Below are 23,156 nucleotides of genomic sequence, written 5' to 3'. Positions count from 1 at the left end.
CCATGGTGACCATGGTGGAGCAGGCTGTCCCCTGCAGCCCATGGTGACCATGGTGGAGCAGGCTGTCCCCTGCAGCCCATGGTGACCATGGTGGAACAGGCTGTCCCCCTGCAGCCCATGGGGTCCACAGAGGGTGCAGAGATCCACCCGCAGCCCGTGGAGGAGGGAGGTCCCCACGCCGGAGCAGTCGGATGCCGAGAAGGGGCTGTGTCCAGCAGGAGAGCCATGGCGAGAGAGGCTTTGCTCCCGAGATGGAACAGCCTGGCCTTGGGACTGCACCCAGTGGATGAGGGACCCCACGGTGCAGCAGTTTTGGGATGACTGTCTGCCTTTTGGGGGATTCACGTTACAGCAGAAGTGTGTGGACTGCTGCTCGTGAGAGTGGAACCACGCTGGAGAGGTTCACAGAGAACTGTCTCCTGTGGGAGGGACCCCACGGCAACACAAGGGAAGGACTCCTCTCCCTCAGGAGCCGCAGTGATCCGGTAATGAACTGACCAACCCCACACCCTGAACTGACCAACCCCACACCCTGAACTGACCAACCCCACACCCTGTTCACCCCTCCCGCTGCTTTGCACTGTCGGTGGGAAGTGGGGAGGGAATGGGGAGAAGATCAGTGGTTTTGAGGGTTTTATTTTATTTCTCATTCTCCTCCTCTGACTTTGTTAGTAATAAATTCACTTTATAACTTAAGTGGAGCCTGTTTTGTCTGTCAAGTGTATCCTCCCTGTTTCTTATCTCAACTCATGAGCCCTTTTGTTTATTTTTTTTCTTCCTTTGTTCTTCTCTGCCCAGTGGTGTTGGGACAGAGCGAGTGAGCAGGTGTTGTGGGTGCCTGGCTTTCGGCCAGCATTCTGAAACCACGACACCGCATAAAACAAATACAATTTTAGTTTTAACATAGTTTTAAACCATCATATATTTCTATTTACTCTATGATAAATATATACGACATATGAATATGCTTTTGTATGAAATGGACAGAGATCTTTCTTGAATTATGATTGTTCCCTTTTTCAGTGKAATTTTTTTAATCATTTCAAGTAATTGCCTTAGTACTGTAAAAYAGTTCTTTCTCTTCACAAAATTATTGTTTTTAATATTATAAGAGTAGTAGGAAATGTTGGAAGATTTGTATTTAGATACTCTTTCTTTGTTTAAAAAAAGTTTACTTTTTTACTTTTTTACGGTTTACTTTGTTTACTCTTTCTTTGTTTATTTAAAAGTTTAAATAAACTTATTATTAAAGTTTATTCCTAGCATGATGGGAATCCTCTCATATCAAACAAGACAAGGATATCACCATTTTTTAAAGTGAAGACCGGAAAAGTCACTCCACTTAATTCACTGTCTTTAATCAGCTCAGAGTATCTTCCTGTTTTGTCTTAGCACACAATTAATAGTCTATATATAGATTGTGGRTTAAGTCTTGGAGGAGGGTGGCCTAATGCCACCACCCCATAGTCAGAATCGAATAAAGCATGCAGCCAGACAATAGAATAGAAAGTGCAATCTATAAACACTTCACTTTTTAATTGAGACTATTTGAATACCTATTTATTTGTAAAATTTGTATTTATTCAGATTTGAATTATTTAGCAGGGTTGCCTCCAGCAGAAGCCTAATTTCCCTCTGCCCAGAGCTGCCCCAGTGCTGTCTGCAGCTCCTGCAGCATGTGGGAGAGACATATTTCATATCTCTAGCAAAGCCCGTGGCACGGCTAGATGATAAAAGAGTGGTCCAGAGTAATTTTGCTGGGCTCTGTCTGAAGCACTGCCCTAGTTCCAAGAGAGCCCAAAGCTGCAGATTTTCYATCCAGCCTCATTATATATTTCACAGTAGAGCTTTTCGTTGTCCTCAGTCTCTAATGAAACAGATAAGATGAATAAAAAGCAAAACAGATGGAGAAGGAAGAGCCCTGGGCAGAAGGAGAGGGGAAMTAGTTGCACTTTATGTCAGTGAGAGAAAAAGGTAAAGATGGGGGAAGAATTTCTCAGTGCCCAGAATTACCCAGGATTTACAACCATGGCAKTCTTTTCAGTTAGGGCAATAGTGTCATTAATTTGCTCTGGTAAAGTTCTGCAGATATATAGGTATGCATGTGGTTTTCATGGGKTTTTTTTTCTGATCAGTTTGATATTTGTATCTCCTTTTGTATCTCTTCCTTAGTTTGATAAAGGTGACTGTGTCTAAGTGGAGTGTGTGGGTTTGGATTGAGACCCACAGTGCCAGCAGAGCTGCAGAGGGAAGCTGAGCTGCAAACAGACACCTCAGCTCCACTGCTCACAGACAATTCATCTTAGCTTGATCCTGAGCATCCAGGATATGGTGTTTTGTCTCCCAGCCATGGAGTTCTGACCTTCATTTATAACAAGAGAGGGTGAGGCTTCAAATGGTTGGCCAGGGTCAGATGTTACACGTGACTTTGCAGTTATGGGGGTGAAGATAGGTGACTTGTAGTAATAGTGAGCTAAGAAATCATGGGAAGGATCTTGAAAGAACATCTAGTGTCCTCTGAAAGAAAATGGAAGGCTTCTAGAGCAGTTGGAGTTAGCTGCAAACTGCAGAAACTGAACCTCAACTTAGACATGGCAATTCTGTGTTCTCACAACTATAAAATAAACAGGAAAGCAACTGTGATTCAGTAATACTTGTAGTGTGATCTGTGTAATATTGATGYGATGGACTTGTGATTTCAATTTATCATACAACAGAATGGAGCCTACTGTGAGAGAGCTGTGCAACACAGATGAATATAGAGAAGTGAAAATTGCAATACAGTCAATATTCAGAAAGATAAATAATTACAGAATACGTTGAACAGTTGTCAGAGAACAACTGGTTATAGTTGTATTGATTCTTACTGAGTGAAAAACCTAAATTTGTTTATAAAGTGAGGAAACCATAAAAATAGCACATTTTGAGCAGAAAGACTGCACACATTTTATGGGTGAGCACCACTCACTCTGGCACTGGTGGCTTTTGTGAGGAAGCAGCGACTGCGGGTTTGTAGGTGCATGTGCTCTGTGTTGTTTGGCAGGACAAGGCTGCAGGTGTGATCTCCAAGTCTGCTGGGGAGAGGAGGCTCCTGCTCCCTGATTGCACACGGAGATTGTTCCCAGCAGTGCTGACAGCAGCATCGAGGTGCATCGCTTTGTGTATGGCCAGTGTGCAGGACAGAGCAGCCACTTGCTGCCCAGTTTGATTCTGGTCTTTATGGCAGAGCCATAAAAGACAGCTGAATTTCATTCAAGTACTCCCAGAGGATGATTTTATTTCAGTCTTTTTGCTCAATACTTTCAGCAAAAAGTGCTAACGTAATTAAGATATGACATTGTGTTCACAAGACCCTAGAGCTGCATGTTTAACTGGATTAAAGCGAATGAAATTTGATGGGAGTTTGGCCTAAAAATTGCTCATTTCTAATTTGTTTAATCATGCCAAAATTGAACAAGGAAAATATTCTTCTACTGTACCTTAGCCCTAGTTGTCTTGACTGTGCAACTGCTGCTCTGTTGATGATGACTCAAAGCCATGGTGAACTAATTAAGACAGTACTTTGTTACTAACAAAAGAGCTGCTTTCTTCCTCCCTCCTCTCCACAGCGGTTTGTCAAACAAAATTGTATCCTATACCAAAATAATAGCAATCTGATGTATCCTGGTGCTCTGTCTCTAGTCAAACAATACTATTTTGTAATGCTGTTTTAGAACATGTATTAGAGGAGTTGTGCTTTGCACAGCCCATTGACAAGGGAATCATTAATTTCTGGTGAGTGTCTTTGTCAGAAAGATGTGGGCTTTGAATCTTCAGTGTACATAGAAAAGTACTCTCTATGTCAGATGTTCTAAATGGGTATGATCATTCTTAAAAATAAGAGGATAGCAATACTGTATGCTCTGCATTTTAAGTAACTGCAATCTACAGTTGATATTCTTATAGGAGACTCACTGATRCATTTACATCTGTATGGACATGCTTAGATTATTATATTAACATCTTTTCATATGTGTCTGGATTGTAAGGTGCTGCTGTTTCTCTCTGTCTGTAGTTTTCATAATTTCAGAAGCATGTTAAAATAGTTTTGTCTTGTTGAAAGTGTTTTTTGTGAAAATGTAGTTGCTCTTTCCACCTTTGTGTTTTTATATAAACAAAGGGCACATGTGTTACATCTGATTTCTGAGAGTTGTTAAAAGACTTTTAGCAATAGTTAACTCAGCTGCCTGTTTCTGCTCTCTAAGGGGTCGCCTGGCCTGATATGCACCGTCTGGCTGACAGAGTCCATCTGGAGGAGCTGACTAGAATTGGCATTCTGAAAGGCAATGTAGATGACATGGTGAAGGTTCATCTAGGTGCAATATTTATGCCACACGGACTTGGACATCTACTTGGAATCGATGTGCATGAYGTTGGAGGCTACCCAGAGGTTAGTGTTAGCCCACTCTCAACTCCCCTGCAGATTGACCCACTCGATTCAATCAGCATTGCTCGTACCTTATGTGTGGTTTCCCAATTGTATCTTCTCAGCTTAAATACACATGTGCATTTAACCTTTTTTTTGGACATGGGATTTTATGCTGTTTACTCTTAAGGAAATCTGTTAGTTCATTGAAACATAAATTGTTTACATGGAGAAGTCAACTCCGTGGTGGTGTTTGGGCGTTTTAATCTGTTCAGTTTTTACATCCATTGTGTTGTTCCTCCATGAGTTACAGTTCTAACAGGTACCACCCAAGTACCCTGTGCTGTGGCAGAGCATCTCAGTCTTGTATTGGCAAGATTCACCTGCTCCATTCCAGATGGGGGTAGCTGCAGGAACCCACTGCTGCACYGCTGGTAAATGCCAGTGGCTGTGTCATATGGAAACATTCTGACTCCTAGCCCTGTCTTGAGCTTCAGTATGGGCACCAGTGTAGATGTATTGTCCTTGAATGAGAGCAGAAAGAAAAAAGTCCATCAAGTCTTCCTGTCCTTGCAAATGTGAAAGCATAACCTCTAGTATTCTGAGTTTGTGCAGAAAACACAGAAAGATTGCCTTTTTCCTGGAATTAATTTGGTGATTTATGACTGTGATCTGAAAGCAGAATAGGTAAAATTCCATAAGCAGTTAATAGTGGTATGTTTGCAAGGATAACTAAAAGAAGAAGTACAAGGCAAATTGTACTTAAGGTTTGCATGAAGTGATTTACAGCAGCTTCAGAAAGATTTCGGGAGGGTTTTGTGTGTTAGGTTGTGGTTATTTTAGGCTAACCRTTTAAGGATTTTCAGTAATATAGTACAAAACCAGATAATTTGTCTTCTCTCATATGTAAGCTGTTCTTTTGCAAGAATCTGGAAAAGAAACTAAGAACTTTATAGGTAAGATTTAAGCATATTTTGATATTGGTTCATGTTGGGTGACCAGGCTACATAACAGCTGCTATTGCTGGTTCATTTTTGCAGATGAGGAGAAACACTGTAGAATATTTGAGGGTACTCATTACRTTCACAATTATAGTTGAGACACTATAGTTGAGTGTTATGGGCAGTGATAATGACGTATTAACATCAGCTAATAAACTTACATGTAATAAAAATGAACAAAAATCCAAAGCAATCCTATTCTGATTTTAAGGTTTCTTCACTAGCTGAAACAGAAAGGATGGATGCCTGTCCCTTTGTTCCTCCCAAGTACAGATTCTCTATGTACAAATAGAGACATTCAGCAAAGCACAAGGACTGTGATTACKTGGAGAGCTCATAAACTTTAAAATCCAAGAGCCTATATGCCTTTGCTGAGATTGTTTTCACTTGTGAATAACCTCTCTGAATTTGGTGGACTTAAAAAACAGGAGCATGYGTTCAAGACTTGGTTATGTAAAGAGATAACTAAATTTTAGGAACATTTAGTTTGTTTAATGTGRAAAGATTTCTGAGAGTTCAAAGTAYCCTTCTTTATTTTGCTTAAAAACTGTATTCTTTGAGGTTAGAACAGTACCTCACTGTCAAGTGAAATTTCTAGAACTGATTTTTATGTCAGTCTKGGGCAATGGATTCTGTACACCTTCCATGTATCAGCAGATTTCCGTAGTTTGCAAAACAAGCTACAGAATCATTTTTGGAAAATAATTTTTATTTTCATATGACTGAATTTGAAATTGTTATTATATGGTGTGTTATATAATTTAAGGGCATTTTTTGAAAGCAAACTCTCCACAGTTTTGAAAGCGCAATATGTTCCAGATAAAAATGGCTAGAGGGATTGTATTGYCAAATGAGTTGGGCTCTCCAGTTTTGTACTTACTGTGTGTAAAAATGCCAGAACTCTGTGCAGAATTTTATACCTGCAAATAATAAAATTATTTGCCTGTGTTGGCATGCAATTACATTCTTACATGGAGAATGTTTGCATGGCTCAATTTGCTTTCAAAATCCAATCCTAAATAGCAAATTTCTTGAATATRGAGGAAGCATGTATGAAAGCTCACRAACAAATAGCTAATGTTCTGTATTTGCACACGAAAGTGCACATAGTTGGGTGGATGGCATCCCCTCAGTTTGACAAATTGTGAATTCCGGGTTCTGCAGAGGAGCAGACCCTCTAAAGTTCCTGTGCAGCATTAAAGTACCCTTCGGCCATGGTAGAGCCTTCACTCCTGTCTGACCCAAAGCAGGAGGTGACACCCTTTGGCTGAGGTGATGTACCTGGGCATGGGAGCACCCAGAGGTGCTGTCAGGGGGATGGATTTCATCCAGCTTCCCTGGGCTTGAAGCCCTGGTCCCTGCCCATGGAAGGGGAGCYGTCAAAGGCTGCAGGGGATGTGCTTTTGCCCATGTTAATCTAAACATGAGCAACTGGGCACCTTTCCTGCAAGTGGGAAATGTGTCTGTATTAAATAGGAGAAGGCTTGTTACCCAAAAAAACCCCAAATTTTTAAGACATCTAGTACACTCTGGAGCCATTTGTGGTGTGTTTTAAAAGTTTACCAGCTAGCRAGATCTTCACAAGGATTTTTATAAAGCCATTTTGTTGTTAATTGTACACTGAGCCCATGCCTGTAGTATCATGCTCTTTTTTCTAGCTGGTTAAAAAGCAACTYCTTTGCTTTTGGCTGAGGGAATTTCTGGGAGTATTACAATTGATTCTGTAAAAATAAAAACTWTCCAAGTGGATATCATTCCATTATTTTTCCTCAAGTGTAAACAGTTACATTTGAAATAATACAATAAACGTTAATTTCCTAATTTTTATCCGTCACAAAGTCTTGTGTATTCCAAAAAAACTATTTCCAGACATTGTTAGCTTAGATTAGTTATTCATTGGTAGCCAAAGATTTCTTTTTTTCAAAATTGGCAATGATACRTTTTCATCTTTTCCAGTAAGCTCCTTCACATGCGGCATTGAACAAACACTTTCTTCGTCTTTGACAAACGTTGTAAATGCTTGCAGATTTTCTGCAATGTAATACTCTGGGATATTAGAGAATATAACATTTCCCTTCCTATTTTTTGCTTTGTTAAAGAATAATCRGTTTTGGCTAGCAATGAATGTGTTTTGGCAGCCTTGTTTCAGGCTGGCCTGTTCCCCGCGGTGCAGGCAGCGGTGTTTTGTGCTGGACCAGGACAGTGAAGGTGCTGCTCTCCAGGAGCTCCCTGGGGAACCACAGCTCCTGCCACACACTGCGCTTTTCCTTGTGGCAAACCAGCATCCAGTGCTGCTTTGAAAATCTGTCTGCTGCTTCTGAGGGTCTGACTGCACTCAAGCAGTTCTGAGCGTTCAGCCCCAGTGGTATTAATCACTTCAGAAAATCTGGCCCTCAGTCAGACAGAGCTCGCTTCAAAGGGTGAAAACCCCACTGGGCTTAACTTCTGCTGTAAAAATTAATCATGGAGATGGTTTTCTCAAATTCTTGCAGTTCTTTCTGGGTAAATTCAATATGGGATATAAATGAGAGTTTGTGCCTGTTGCAATGAAGAAAATGTGGTAGGTGGTCCCAAATTTTCAGACCCGGAGGTAGATGAGGCTGAAGTTTTCATTTAAATCTAGGCTCTGTGTCACCAGATGCTTGAGTTGATTCAATTTCATGCTATATTAATTGACTATAAGGCTCTAAAGAATGCTAAGTACATTTGATGACTTTCTATAATAATAAGACAGTTAATTTACATTAGGTTAATAACTACTGTGATTTTAGCATCTTATGAATTAAGAGTTTAATTTCATTTGTTTTTGTTTTTTTTTAAATTATAAGATTGCCCTTAGTTTAAATTTCTAATTCAATTCTCAGGAAAAGCTGATCCTTTTGTTGCTATTCTGCATCACAAATWAGGTTTAGAAGTGGAAGCTTTGATTTGCAAATGCCACGAGTGATATGTGGTGCTTGGGGCCTATTCTCCTGTAACCTGCTGCTGATTTCAAAGGCAGGACTGACTGCAGTTCCTTCAGGTGACTATAGACAGCTCAGGCTGCTGGGGGAAAATGGATGGATTGAATAAACTGATCTTCATTAGTAACACTCAGCAAGTGAAACAAGAGCTTAGAGAGAAGGAACCAAGAGACAAGTGAAATGGAATTTGAGACTTTTATTTCCTTAGCTGCACTGAGCTCTGTTCTTTTTACAGTAAATGAGCTAATTAGAAGTTGGGTAAGTGGGAGAAAAGGGAAGAGTAAAAGAACTGAGATTTCACTTTGGTGCTCAATTCATATTATCTAAATGTAATGTTAGTATTCTGATTAATTTAAATACTTGATTGCACTTGGTTTGGTAAAGTGGTTAGGACTTCCCTGTACTGGGTATGTTCCAACTGGGACAGTCTGTCAGGTTCCAGAGAGTTGTGTGACGATTTAGCTGGAAAAGAGTGAAATGAGATTGTGTCACTAATGAGTCTTTTACTGTGGCTCAGTATTTGTAGTTATGAATAGCTCAGGTGTTCCCCGCTGTGGCTCAGGTTTGTTGGCATTGCTGACTTGAAGAGACTTTGGGGTGATGCCAGCTTGCAGCCCCTGCTTTTGCGGGAGAGGGTGCCCTTGCATCTCTCTGTGCTTGTGCCTCTCTGGCTGCTGCCATGGCCCTGTGGGTGTGGACCAGCCAGCACAAGGATACCACCTCTGCTTTTCTTCTGTCCTGATCCAAAGACAAGCCCAGGATCAGGCCCAGGCGGGTCTGGAGCTCTCTCTGCTTCTGATTGCTTTGTTTGGTAGACAGTGCCTGTGGAACAAGATCCAAGATGATACACATTGCARTTCTTCCATGGAAAATGCAACATATTAGCCACTGAGTTGCTTAGGAGCAAGCAGTAGTTCATCCTTATACTGAAATATTCTGGGGATATTGCTAATTCTAGTCTTCCACAGCTGTTTTTCTGGGAAATAGGCAGGTTTGCATACTTCCTAATTCCCTGCTTATTCCAAAAATAGTAATATTTTATATTGATGTACACTTAATTTGAACTTTTATTTTGCTTACATAGTAATAAAATCAGTTTACATAATAATTCTCTTGTTCCCTTGACAGTCCTTATTGCCTAGACATGCTGATTTTTGTTACCTTAGATGAACCATTAACTGGAATCCAATGTTCTTGGCAGGAGTACAGTCACAAATGACAGTGTCATACATCTGTGCTTACTGGGGGAGGAGTGTCTCAATTTTAAAATGTGAGCAGAACCTCCAGATAAAGTCAGTCTTAGAAAACAATTTCAGATATAGTCTGTTGCTTCAATATACAGGAGAATAAACAGTTATTCAAATAGTAATTTTCACAGAATRTAATTCTAAGTCTCCTTTTAGATGCCTAGGCATTAATATTTTCTAGACTATTCTGTGCACTTCTGGGGGGCAAATTACCAGCTTATACTTTCTCTCTGTGCAGCACTGAGTGTGACAAGGCTCTTGCTCAGTGGCCAGGCCTCCAGGATATAATGGTGATAGAAACAGGTACCCACACAGCTGCTGTACCAGCACTCACATTTTTACTCTTCATCTGACTGCAGAACAACATCATGGTCATGGTTGAAAACAAAGCTTGCATTGTTTAGCTGTGAGATGTAGGGAAGTTTCCTTCTTGCAAAGAAGGAAATCTATTAATGGTAGAAGATTCATACTGACAGATGACAGTGCAAGGTTTCCCTGTCAGACTTAGCTCCTAATAGCGTTTGACTTGATAGCAAATGGCAGGCCTTGTTTCAGACCTATCATCTTCTGYTTGGAAGTTGTGGTGTTTCAGTCATTTATAAAAATCCTCAGTTTGTCCTACTTTTCATAAGCAACCAGAGCAGACTGAGAGAGCTGTCAGCCCCTGGACCTGATGGGTGTGGTGGCTACCAAGATGGTCCATGGGTGCCCACAGATCAGCTGTCACGTGGGATGCAGAAGCCGTAGTCCGATGTATATTTTAATCCAGCACTACTCTCAAAGGAAGGGATTTTGTCATCTACCCAGCTTGGTCACTGGCCCCTCTCTGCTTATTTCCTGTACCAGCTCATTTTGTCCTTCAGCCTCACAGCAAATTGGATTGGGGCTGTCCTCTGCTCAGAGTTGGGCCACGTACATGGCATAGCCAGAACCTGTCCCTCCTCATGCATTTCRCACAGCTCTTGGTGAACAACACCTTGCTAGTCTCTGTTAAAAGGGACAAGCCCACCCACTGCTGCCCTGCTTGCTGTTCAGCTTTGAAAAGCTGAGCAGTGTTGCCTTTCTCTAAAGGCTCACTAGAGATGATTTCATGATTAAGCTGTAGCTGCATCAGTACCTGCAGAATCGAAAGACCTGGAGCTGAAACCAAGAGCCAGCACAACCCAGGGCTGAGATAGAATGGAGGGAATATCAAAAAGACTTTGCTAATTTCTTCCAGAGAAGTTAAAATTTTACTTTTGAGTGAGCAGCAGTATTCAGGTGCCTCAGGGAGTCTTTCTGCATTGCTGATAGACATTYCCAAATGTGGAGCCTGGGTCTTGTTCCTGAGTTGCTGTTAGCTTYTTGAAGGAAGTACTAAAAGCAGGATCAGACTGCAAGCAATCTAGACAAAACACATACCATTGTTACATCAGCTGTACAGAGATAAAGTGGGCCACCGAGGCTTTATTGTCACATSTGATGTTAAACATCATTTCATTTAAGAAAAGGAACAAAAGTATGGACTGTGTGCCAGGGCTGCCTTCAGAGGATGGTTTTCTTCACTGCGCATTCATCTTTCTAGCATCTRTCTTGGATTGACTGCCTCAAAAGGCACTTTAAAGTAGAATTGAGAAGTGTACTTAAAAGCTAGATATGGGTTGTTTGTTGTAAAGTAGCCAATAGATAGTTGGCAAGGCACCAAAAGGTCCAGACACTAATCTAATTGTTTACAGCTCATGGAGAGATTAATCCACAAGATTGGATACCCTYATTTCCTTTACACATTACAATGAATATGTGAAGTGCCAGACCCCAAAGGGCAGTATGAGAGCAAAATGGCTCCATTTCTTGCGATTTCAMGTTTAGAAATATATTGATTTTCTTTGAGTTTTGATAATACAAATTCAAAATGCCTTGCTTAGTATCACAGTATTCTTGTTTCCTAGGCTTAGTAAAACAAAATAATGTTTTCTTACTTTAGTCTAATATAACGCTCTGCAAAGTCCAAATCAAGCATGACATAAAACATACTGAATACACAGTTAAAATGGGCAAACCTTCATCCAACTGTCTGGACTGTCCATTTTTCTCTGGAAATCTTGGCTGCTGTAAGTTGCTGTGCATTGGAACAGAAGGTCTGCAAAGGGAAGAAAAGCAACCCCAGCATYGCTTGGGTGACCAGTGAGAATAAAACAAAGCACTCTGGAGGAGCTGCTGCAAAACTGGATGTCTGTAAAACAGACTTTCTCTGAACTGAAAGTGGTGCTCARGAGCAACAGCACTGCAGGGCTGTACCCAGTCTGAAGAGGGAATGATTAGTACACTAAAACATGGGTAATGTGCAGGGTGTGCTCAGGCCCCACTCCATCCCCCTGCACTGGCCTGGCAGAAGCACCAGAGCTCAGCTGTGCCAGGATGTGCCCCAGCACCAAGGGTAGCGCTGGGCAGGGCTTTGTGGGGCAGAAAGGGGAGGTTTCATCTCATGATACCACTTAYGTTGATAGTGATGCTGACAGCAGTTGTCCCTTCTGCTGACAAGGGAAAGCACTGTGGCTTTGGCCAGAGGCAGCATTCAGGAAAGCTACATGGAGAGCAGATGAATGATACCCTGGTCTCAGAGACATGTTAACCTGTGGCTTGCTTGCTGAAACAGAACAGGTTCCATGAGCAGGGTATGTGCATGATTACAAGCTGGTGGGCCTGTTAGCTGCTTACAGATCTTTACGGTAATTTGTTAGGGAATTTATGCTACGGTTGCAAAGAAATCTAGCGGGATTGAGATATATTTGTTCTGATGTTGCAATACCTGGCACATTTGGGGGAAGAAAATTAATATCCTGAGCTAGTCTTTGCAGTGTTTCTCATTCCTTGACTAAGCATGTCCTCATATATCATTTTATTTTACCAGCTTTTGGGAAGTACAGAATGTTTTGCCAGTCAGGACTTGTTTTGACTTAGCTTTTATTTATTTAATAATATCAATCAGCACCATGTTGCCTGAAAATCTGAAACTGAGAAAAGTTTAGTTAAAATGGGCTGGTTTTATGAGGTCATGTGAAGACTCATTGCTTCTGAATCAGGATCATAAATGTGTAATTTTAATGACATTCTGTGAGAATACATCTTTGCATATCCTTGGAGAAGTTGTTCTCTGCTGCATAGTTCAGCTATTTCAGCAATGACGTGGCAGGGGCACTTCAAGATTTGCATGTCACTTACAATACTTTGCAAGGGAGGGTAGAGCAAGGAATAGTAGAAATAGTTATTCTTGCTTTGTAGTGCAGTATTTTTCCCCAAGGTAGAGAGTAACAGTAGCAAGCATATCCAAAGCCAAGATTGGGTGGCTTGGGTTTGAAAAAAACAGTTTGGCTGTTGAATTGAAAACTGGTCATTGCTCTACATGAAAGYTAAATGAGGATTGATGGGAGGAAGTTAATTGCATAGCTAAGTTTCAGTCCTTTATGATTATTTTCTGTATTTTGWATGTCCTACGGAGCAGTCAGCTTAGGAGGGCTGGATGTGAGGTGATGGCTGGATTGCCTTTGTGTGTCTCGTGCAGGGAGTGGAGCGCATCGACGCGCCGGGGCTGCRGAGCCTGCGCACTGCCCGCCACCTGCAGCAGGGCATGGTGCTCACCATCGAGCCGGGCATCTATTTCATTGACCATCTCCTGGACCAAGCTCTGCGGGACCCTGCACAGTCCTGCTTCATCAACAACGACGTCCTGCAGCGTTTTAGAGGATTTGGTGGGGTGAGTCATTCTTAGCAGATGCATTTATTAATTGGTTTCCTCTTTGTTTGCCCTTGCTGTGTATTTGAGGAGTCTATTGRGAGTTGTAATGTATTGCACATGGGGTGTTCTTGAAGCAGCACCTTGAGTCATTTGGACCATTTGACTCTGCAGACTAACTGGTGGGTTTTATTCTAATTTTTTTTGATGTAGTTTTATACTAGTGATGTCTGATTAATGAGAGACCCATGTTTTCCCACTGCCTGAAATATCCTCTGTCGGTACCATACTGTACTGTGGCTTGCCAGGTAGGTGTTTTGTCTAATGTGTGAAATGTGTATGTTATGAAATATGAAACTGAGTTCTGTAGTCCAGACTTGGCTTCCTCAACAGCAGCAGCAGCACAGTCCAATGCTTCCTTCCAGGAAGAGAGCATCAGAAGAGCTTGATGCTGTTTGAGTTGGGGAGGCAGTAGATGAAAACAGCAATAATTGCTCTTACTGGATTATTGACAGAATGGCATTCTGAAACTTGGCCTTGGGAAAGCCTTCCCTGTTTTCTGGAGGAATGGSTGGTGGTCTTCCCAAGCAGCTGTGCTCAGTGTGACAGGTTCAGGCAGCAGTGTGGCAGGAGGGTTGGCCACCTCGGGAGGAAGTAGTAATCTGGGCAATCATTTCCATGCAGGCAGCTGCTAGGAAAGGAGAGGAGCCTTGTTTGTGCATGCTCTCCAGGGCACATTTCCCATTCCAAGGCAACACCCTCGCAGAGTGTTCAGCAGTGCTTCCAGTGGGTTTTTTATTCCAGCAGGGCAAGCATTTGAAGGGTGCCACATTGTTTTCCAAGCCTCTGTACTCCTGCACAGAGGAGATAAAGCAGGTGGGTGCAGCACCCTGTCCACTCATGGCTCTTCTACTRAGTCTCAACACAGCAATCACTGGCAGCAGTGGTGATTTTCTGGTATGAAAAGTCACACATTAGGAATTTGCTGCCATTGACTAATTTGTCACTATACCCCAGCCATGAGAGAGCAATTACTGTAGCACTTTGGTCTGAGCTGCCTTTGAACCACCAGGCCTGACAGAAAAGCTGTGTGCTATCCGCAGTCATGTGAGCCAGCCGGACTCYAGGGCAGCCACCCATGCTGTGGGTGCAGCCTTATTGAGAGACATGGGACTTTACCCTTGCTAGTGTTTAATTCACTGCTGAGGTCTAGGACATCATCTGTTTCTGTGTTGTTTCTTTGTCAAGATTTGCCAGCCAGACAACTGAGGTACGGGTAAACAAATGGCAGCTAATCCTGCATTTTCTAACTGTGAGCACATTCTGTATGATGCCACACACTGAAGTGTATATTAAAAGAAAGCYGTGATGTGCTTGTGTGTCTTGACAGGACAATGGAAACAGGTTTAACTGTCTTTGTTTTCCCTGTAAACACTCTGTGGGAGTTTTTCGGCAATTGAATTGATTCCTGGTGAGCTTTCACTGAAAATGCTAAGCAAAGCCCACATTTTTCCCAAATCGCTGTGAATGCCTGCTCCAGCTCTGCAGCTTGAGGYGTGCCTGTGGCTCACCTGCTGCCTGTGTTTGCACAGAGTAGGAGTGACAGCATGGGATTTTTGCCTTGATAATAAGTTGCTGGATCAGGCGCTTTTGTTCCAGAGATTTCAAGCRAAGTCTAACTTTGTTCCGTTATTTTTGCTTAGCTTCCTGTAATGATGGCTTGTAAGGAGAGCCAGCCAACAAACTTTGCTGAAAGGAGTGGCCCAAAAACTATTGAGCAAAAATCTAAACCTCTGATCCCCTTGTGAACAATACATTTTACTTAGAGAAAAAAAAATAATAATACATACATACCCTGAGCCAGATGCTCTCATTTGATTTTGTCCAGGAGAAGAATGAAARTAAAATCTGAGACTGGAATACATCTGAATATTTCTGAATTCTTCCCAAAACTGAATTATAATGCAAACAAAATAATTTTTCCATCTTTACCATTTTGACTTGATTTGCATAAATAGAAGATGCAATTCATGCTGTGTAGCATGCTTAGTTATATACAAACTTTCAATCTAGTTTATCAAGAGTGAGTGAGTATTTCTCACACAAGTATGCCAGAAAACTTTCTTCTGTGGGATTAAAGAAGATCTTGTAAAGTCTAGTGTTTTTTTTACTGACAAATATTAACAATACAGGGGCTAGTACTGGTGTCAGTTCTAGCTGAAGAGTTCACTACAGCCAGTCTGCAAAAAGAAGTAAGTAGTCCATTCCCCTCTGCAGAGCTCATGGACTCTGCAGAGGGAAATGGATTAAAACACTAATTAAAATGTTCTTAATTTGGTTTAGTGTAATTCACTTCAAAAATGAACTAACATTCACTGAAATACCACCACTGTAATTCTAAGTCTGTTCACACAGGACATTTGTGGATTTTAATAAATTCACCTTGAATTAATGTCTTTTTGGGCTTTGGATAATTTTCTTGACTGTGACAAGTCTCTGCATAGAGAAACAAAGCTCTTGTTGTGTGCCAGAAAGGGCAAGACTTAGCCATTTATTGTAATTCATGCTGCCTGGAGTTAGCCATGAAGAGATTGTAGAAGCTGCAGGAGCAGGGAAGAACAAGAGTCGGCACAAGGTTTCCTTGGCTGCCTGCAYTGCTGGGACAGGTCCATCACCAGCCCACCTTCCTGCATTCCTCAAACACAGACACAGCCTTTGTGGCTGTCACTGCTGCTCAGGGACCCTGTAATTGGGGCTTTTACCAGACGAGATCTTCTGGGTCAAATACAGATCCCTGAGGTAAGCAAGCAGTGCTCAGGGGATGTGTCCTGTCTGAAGCCCTACACTCTTTACTTGACAACCGCTGAGYTCAGTCCTTCACAAAGTTCCTCAGCCATTTTTTTGACATTTTAGTCACATGTACTTCAGTTCTCCATCTGCAAAACCAAGGTCCAGTTTACCAAGGTCTTAAATGCTGTGGGACAAGGGCTGCTGCTGGACGCGGGCGCACTGCCTGGCCCAGGACACCTTTGCTCTGCCTGGACTCTGCCCAGCACACTCAGAAATAAACACAGATGTGCAAATAGAGTGATGTGCATATGGCTGTATGGATTGCTCAGGAAAAGCAGCCGAATCCTCAGGGGAGGGGAAAGGACAACACCAAATGCTGCCCTTTAGGGTTTGACATTTCTGTTCTTTGTAAGCTGATTATTGATTCGTGCAGTTCATATGATGTTTTCTCAAAGACACAGTAAAGCCATTCAGTCTTTTTTTGGCGTTACACATTCAGTCTCTGTTCAGGCTTTATTTTTCCCTAGGATTTGTAGATCTAGCACTAGACTTAATATGTGAAAACTATGCAACTTAGAGAAAATGATGAAAGACAGATGAGTATTAAAYGCATTGCTTTCTTTCATTTACAGATTTTTCTCATTTAAAAATTCAGCAGATTGACAAAGCCCAGGAACTTGAAGATCCACTAATATTACAATATTTTACAAAACAATAGTACTTTCCTTACTCAGAATAAATGTTAAACCAAATAAAAAGCAGGATATTTAACTGCTTCTGCCTTTGGTTCAGAGAGCCTCTGTCCTGATTTYTATTTTTCAGAAGATTGGTCTCTGTTTCTGGGTTTATGGTGAATGTGTATTGTGAAATGAAATAGTTTACTAGGCAATAAACATTATGATCATCTACTTTTTAACATTGTATATTCTATCACAGTAATAATGCTACACAGCATTTCTTTAAAAATATTCACATGTATGCTGTCACAACATACATACCTAACTTTCTTTAAAAGTTCTTCTAAGCGAATTGATAGGTGCAGGCAATTCAAAAACTGCTGCTAGTTGCTTATAARCCTTCTTTAACCCTTTTCTCTTAAGTTGTTAAATTAATATAATCAGGTTAAAGTAAGACCACTTGTTCTTAACCTGTATTTAGCTTGTAGTTTATTGCTTCTTTTTGAGCCTGGATGAAGGGACTGACCACCTGAGGCTTTTTTTCCATCTGTATCAGTTAATCTAATCAAATACATGCCCTACTAATATTGACCCTCTTCTATAAAAATGTGGACATTTAGAAGTGGACATTTAAAATAAAGGTTATTTTGACATGAGGACTTGCTTGTGAATAAAAATTTCTTGTGCCAGRAAGGCTACAGCACAGGATGAGCATCATTGAGCACAGAGCCTACTGGCCTCTATAGAAAGCATCTTGGCATAGCCACCGTGTGTGGAAAGTGCCTTCCCCAGCCCTGCAGCCCTTGTCTGTCCCCAGATTAGATGAAAGGGCAGCTCTGTTTCCATACCAGTCCCTCTGAGATACAGAAGTCAAACTCTGCTCGTGGTAAGTTTGCTCTKTTAAAAATTATCGGTCAGTCGATGGCTGAGTTGAGATAAGTTCCCTTAGCTACACACTGCTGCCTTGGTAGGAATCCAGCTGTAGGAACAGGCTGAGGGGTCCTCCAGCCGAACTGTGCTCATCTGCTTTGGATGGTCCCGTGTGTGACCGTGTCCTGTCATCGTTCACCAGGCCACTGTCCCACTCTAAGCTCTTGCAATGGTAGTGTTGCTGCWTTCCACAGCCATAATTAAACAAATGCTCAGTGGATTAAAAAAAAAAAAGGGGACATTTCACCAGTTGCCCTTTTTGACATCTGGGATCTGTCATGCAAATCTGGATCATTTAATTGGCTAAAATAGTTCCTTGATTGTCAAAAGCTTTATATGTATATATCATCATTCAAAGCACATGAATAAGTGCTACAACCCCATTTCCCTTGGAAGGTAACATGGGAGGCTCTGGGGAGCATGACTGTATTAGTAAGTCAGGACAAAGTGCGAGGCTGTACAGAGCTGACAGCAGCCCTGTGCTGTCCTTGGCTGTGCCCCACAGCCCTGTTTTGGGACAGAGTTGGGACCATGTCGAGCCACATGATGGCCTGCTGGTGGTGCTAGGCAGTTGTGCAATCAGCTCTATCTAGACAGATCATGCCACTACCCTTAAAAAGAAAAATGCATTTAGGAAACAGTCCTGGCATTCCTGATCACTGCATCTTTATAGGAATGTTTTTTTGAAGCATGCCATTTGACACCAAAGAAGTAAAGCCTTCCTAGGTTTTTGCAGAGCACCCTGAAAGCTGGGGGTGCAGTGAACCTCATGCTTCAGTGCCCAACTCCAAACCACTCTGTAGCTCTGAAAAAAACAGCACTGATTAACAAAGAGCCTGCCAGCAGGGATAGCTCTGAGAGCAAATTTCATAACCACTGTCCCCCACTGGGAAAGGCAGTCCCAAGCCAGTGAGCCTTGCCAGGCAGATCCAGCATCTTTTCTCCATTTGGATAGAAGACAAGACCAAATTACAGGCTCTCCTGTGGGGAAGGTTTTGCGGGTCCTCTGAAGCTGCTYTTTGCTGCTGCTGAGTCTAACCTCAGGGTGAAGCACAGAGGGCGTGAAGGAAAAGAGCAAATTAAACCATTTATTTCTCCTTGAGAGCCTGTTTCTCTACATTCATGTTGCTATTAGTCAAAGGAAAAATTGTGCAGTGAAAATGGGCATTCTATCTTCTCTGTTGTGGCAAGCATCCGTTTCAGGTGAGATTCATGTRGTAGAGGAAGAGTTTGATCCTGGAGAAAGAAGTGGCATGTTCCTAGGGGTGTGTTGGATAAGGCCCCAAGGAACTGGTGTTTCTGTGCACCTCCATCTACATCCCAAAGGCCATTTGGAGGTGCTGATGCTGAGCAGGCTGGTGTGACAGTACTGGCTCTCTCCCTTTTTACAGCTGTGGATTGATAAATGATCTCCTAACAGCGCTCCTATATGAGTGCATGGCACTCATCCTCCCCCGTTTAGTCACTCTCAGTTCCCTCTAGCCTGCTCTATCTATGCTCTCCTGATTCAGGATGTCTCACTTCTCACCTCCACCAGGATCTCTCTTCCTGGGCTCCTTAGCCAGCCCCAGCTATCTTTATTTGTCAATCCTGTCTCACCTCACTGTACCTTCCTTTCCCTGCTCCTCTCATCACTCTTAACTATTTTCCAGCTCCTTCCCTATACTGATTTTCTCTTGTGGCCTAAATAGAGCACAGCATGGATAGAGACAGACATCTTGCCCCACTTGTTCTTCCCTGCTATAGACTGGCTTTCATCTCCTCTGCTTTTAAATCAGTCCATACTCCCAAAGGGTGCAGAGGTATTGGTGAAAACATGAAACATTGAACTGGAAAACATGAACTGTTTTTCTTGCTTTTCTGTTCATGTTACTGGTTAAGTAGACTAATTATGGCTGATACAACTCTGGTAGCTGAGAATTTCAGCTCAAGAAGGGGAAGGTTTGTAAAGCTGGCAGTGTTTGAGAAAAGGCTCTCTCTGTAGGTAGTCAATTCTAGCTTTGGCTGGCCTCCCTTCTGCTCTCAGACTTACTTTTGCACTGACATCTTTACTTTCCACATTATCCCCATGGCCAGCTTCATTTACATTGGTTAGGCTTGCCAATGTGAGGCTTTGGCTTTTACCATCTCACCAGGTCTGTCCCTGGATTCTGGCACTCCTGTAGGGTTTGCCTTGTCCCGTCAGGTTTTTGGCAGGGACTGATGCACCCAGGAATGCTGTGCCCAGGCCCAAGACCCAGCAGGACAGGCAGACGGCAGTATTTGCCTTCAGATGCWATGGGACCCTCCCTCTGAATCCTTGGGTTATGTTTAGCTCAGCTGATCAAATTTGAAGCAGTGAATCAAAAAGCCCATCCTGGTGAAATCTGTTCTAGTGCAGAGCCCTTGCATRTCTTGCTGATCTCCAGTGCAGCAAGGCACCAGCCTTTCAGGAACACTGAGCATACAAAGCTTCACAGCTTTCAAATTTACAACTGTCCAAAACAAATGTGTGAACTCAATGGCATTAGTTTATTTAATTCTGCTTTATAATACACTTAACTTGATACCAAGTAAAAGAAATAATTGGGCAAAGACAGCATTAAACAGTTTAGTAAGGACTGGATGACTCATTTTGTTTGAACAAATGGATTATTTTGCAATCAGAAGTACAAATATTAACCAGCTTTATTTTTAGTTGGAAATGTCAAGAGGTCAAAAACAATTAAAGCAATTGTAAGATGGTAGTACCCAGGGTTTGTGTTCTTTTGGATTTACACCTTACTAAAATTGCTTTTATTGCAGCTTAGAGACTTAGCAACATTTTTCTGATAAGGTAACTGGAATGTCTGTGTAGGCACATTTACTGGTAAGAAGAGATTAGAGACAAACAGAAATAAAACACACTTTTCATTTTAATAGAAGAAGAGATGGAAAACTGACAGCATCTGCTTTGTCCTTCCATGATTTGAAATTTAGTGATTGTATTCTAAAAGAAATGTCTGACCTGCTTAGGGCTTTCTCAACCAGCTTAAAATTCAGTGTTTGGAACTRAATCAGCTACAAGCTATTTCATTTGAATGTTTATTGTGTTTAGAGAAAAGCTTTAAGTGCAAAGAGAAGCTACCTGAATTGCAGCTCAGCAACAGGACATCTTTGGGAACAGACACTGTGGGCATCAGGRGGCACTGATAGCATCCCTAGCAAGTCGTTCTGGAGGCAAATCTGGGGAAGAATGCTCCTTTCCTTCCTCCTGATAATAGGGGGTTAAGATTTACTGGCCCCATGGAATGATATAGCATGAACTCATTGTTGCAGCACCTCGCTCAGACTGTCTCTGACTCACCCAATGCAGCAGAGGCACCTGAGGGGCCACCACCATACCAAGGGTCACCACAAAGCTCGKGTGATCCAAGGAGGGTGGCAGTGGCCCAAGGGGAATTGGAGCCTGCAGAGCTCCGTACAAGCTGCTGGTGGTGCCAAGCAATTCCRTACTCCAGTGTAATGCCCTTCTGGGTTGCAGCAGCAGCCTGTGCCCTCGCTGCTGTCMCTGCCTGATGTGCTTCTCATGCCCACTGTGTGCCCTGGTAACCGTGTGCTCCCTGTGCAGGTGCGGATCGAGGACGATATCGCGGTGACAGCCACTGGAATGGAGCTGCTCACRTGCGTCCCACGGACCGTGGAAGAAATTGAGGCTTTCATGGCAGAAGGCCAGAGTGGTGCCAAATCATTTGATTGCCTCTCCAGCCAAAAGCAGTAACCTCAGGATGATACTTTCTACCTCAAGTGATCATTGTGATTTAATGCTGCAGCATAAAAAATAAAATGCATCCAATTCCTAGTAGCAAGAGAGGCAGGCAGGCTGGAAAAAATTAATGCATTAAAAATGAAGGCAGAAAGCTTCAGTACTTGATACCCAGGTAACCCAACTGCTACTTGCAATCAGCAGTTCACATGACCAAGTGGCAGCTAAAAAGCCCTGCTGCCTGATCTGTCATTTTCTGACAGATCTCAGCTTAGACTATCTTGCAATTAAATCTGAATTTTGATGATTTGGCCTCTAAAATACCAGATGGATTTTCTGAAAGCTATGAGCAATTGTAACATGCTTAAGTGCTTTTTTAAACTTCATCACAAATACTGTGAAAAACAGAAATAAAAATCAGTTGTTCTCAGTGGACATAACAACACATTTTTCTTATGGATCTGTATCCATGGAGTAAGCAGAATCAAATTTTTATTAAAATTCACCTTGGCATCATTTATGTTCACAACTTTGTGGTTATTACGCTTTTCTGCTCCAGTTCCTGCTTCATTGTTTGACCCTACTACCAATTTGTGCTCTGCAAACTGACCCTTCACTRGCCAGAGTTTTCAGCTCTGGATAATGACTGTACTGATCCTTCACACACAGCYCCATGCTCATTAGATTTGTTCATCTGCTTGTTCCTTAAAAGCATAGATTGTGATGGTCTTTGTGACCCTTRGAAGTTGCAAGAAGGGATTATCTTTGCTGCAGGGCTGATGGTCATTCAGCAACATGTGCTGTGCAGCATGGTAGTTATTTTTAACTGTTCAGTGCTAGTTCAGAAGGAAGTAATGTAAATTTTATTTGCATGCATAACAAACATGCTAGTATTGCTCACAAAATTATTTTCCACTGATGCAAGATTTAATTTACCAAGAGAAGCTTTTCTTTACTGTAGATGTTCATTAGCCTGCGGGGAAGAAATACACTTCTTGCATCACAGAATAGCACTAGGTGCTGGTAACTACATAAAAATAATCTTTCTCACTTTACATGTACAATCAGAACTCCTTCTCAATATTCAGCCTCTGTTGCAGTTCGACAGCAAAGCCARTTCAGATCATGTCTCTGCTGTGTCGGGGGAGCTGAAGCCACAGCAGAGTATCAGGGCCTTTCTGGGTCTCACTGCCTGCCGATGATGACAGTTTTCCCACTGAAGGGATCAGATGAATTGATATCTCAGTACCTTGGTGTGAGCATCTCAGKTCTGTTGCTCACACGAGGCCACTGACACATGGACGATGGGATTGACTGTGAGCTTYTGCAAGTGCATGTCTCACATGGGGGTCACAGCACACCGTGAGTTTGGATGGAGTCAAAACACCGCTGTGCGGATGCCTTTGTGCCCTTCCCGGGACTGGATTTAGGCCTGAAAAAATTTCCTTTAAATCTGTCAAATATGTTGCTCTAGGAGAGCTCTTTTTGCTAAGAGGATTGGTCTGTGTGACAAGAACCTGCTCTTTTTTCTCAACAGCTGTGTGCTCCATTGCCAAGGAGAAAACTCTGTGGGAGCCCAAAGAAACCTTGCAAAATAATCGAGGGGCTTCATTAATGTCMTTTAATTAACAAAGAAGCCTATTTGCATTTTTTTAGAGGTTTGGTGACACTGGTTTGTAAGAGGTAAGTGCAGGAATTCTTGACTGT

General features: G+C 42.2%; 1 protein-coding gene across 1 annotated transcript in view; it reads left to right on the top strand.

Annotated features, from left to right (window-relative positions):
* The window catches only part of PEPD (peptidase D), a 150,905-nt gene extending 128,940 nt beyond the window's left edge, over positions 1 to 21,965 (top strand). The window contains exons 13-15 of the mRNA XM_057374271.1: positions 4,245 to 4,429; positions 13,158 to 13,349; positions 21,315 to 21,965. Coding sequence (XP_057230254.1) covers positions 4,245 to 4,429; positions 13,158 to 13,349; positions 21,315 to 21,464 — 527 coding nt within the window. The 3' untranslated portion in view covers positions 21,465 to 21,965. The remainder of the gene's footprint in view (positions 1 to 4,244; positions 4,430 to 13,157; positions 13,350 to 21,314) is intronic.
* The last annotated feature ends 1,191 nt before the right edge of the window (positions 21,966 to 23,156 follow it).

Source organism: Malurus melanocephalus, unplaced genomic scaffold (assembly GCF_030028575.1).
Source record: "Malurus melanocephalus ecotype Western Australia unplaced genomic scaffold, MMel_1.1 scaffold_221, whole genome shotgun sequence".
Classification (NCBI taxonomy): Eukaryota; Metazoa; Chordata; class Aves; order Passeriformes; family Maluridae; genus Malurus; species Malurus melanocephalus.
The sequence above is the reverse complement of the archived record's forward strand: the minus strand, read 5'-3'. Positions and strand labels throughout refer to the sequence as shown.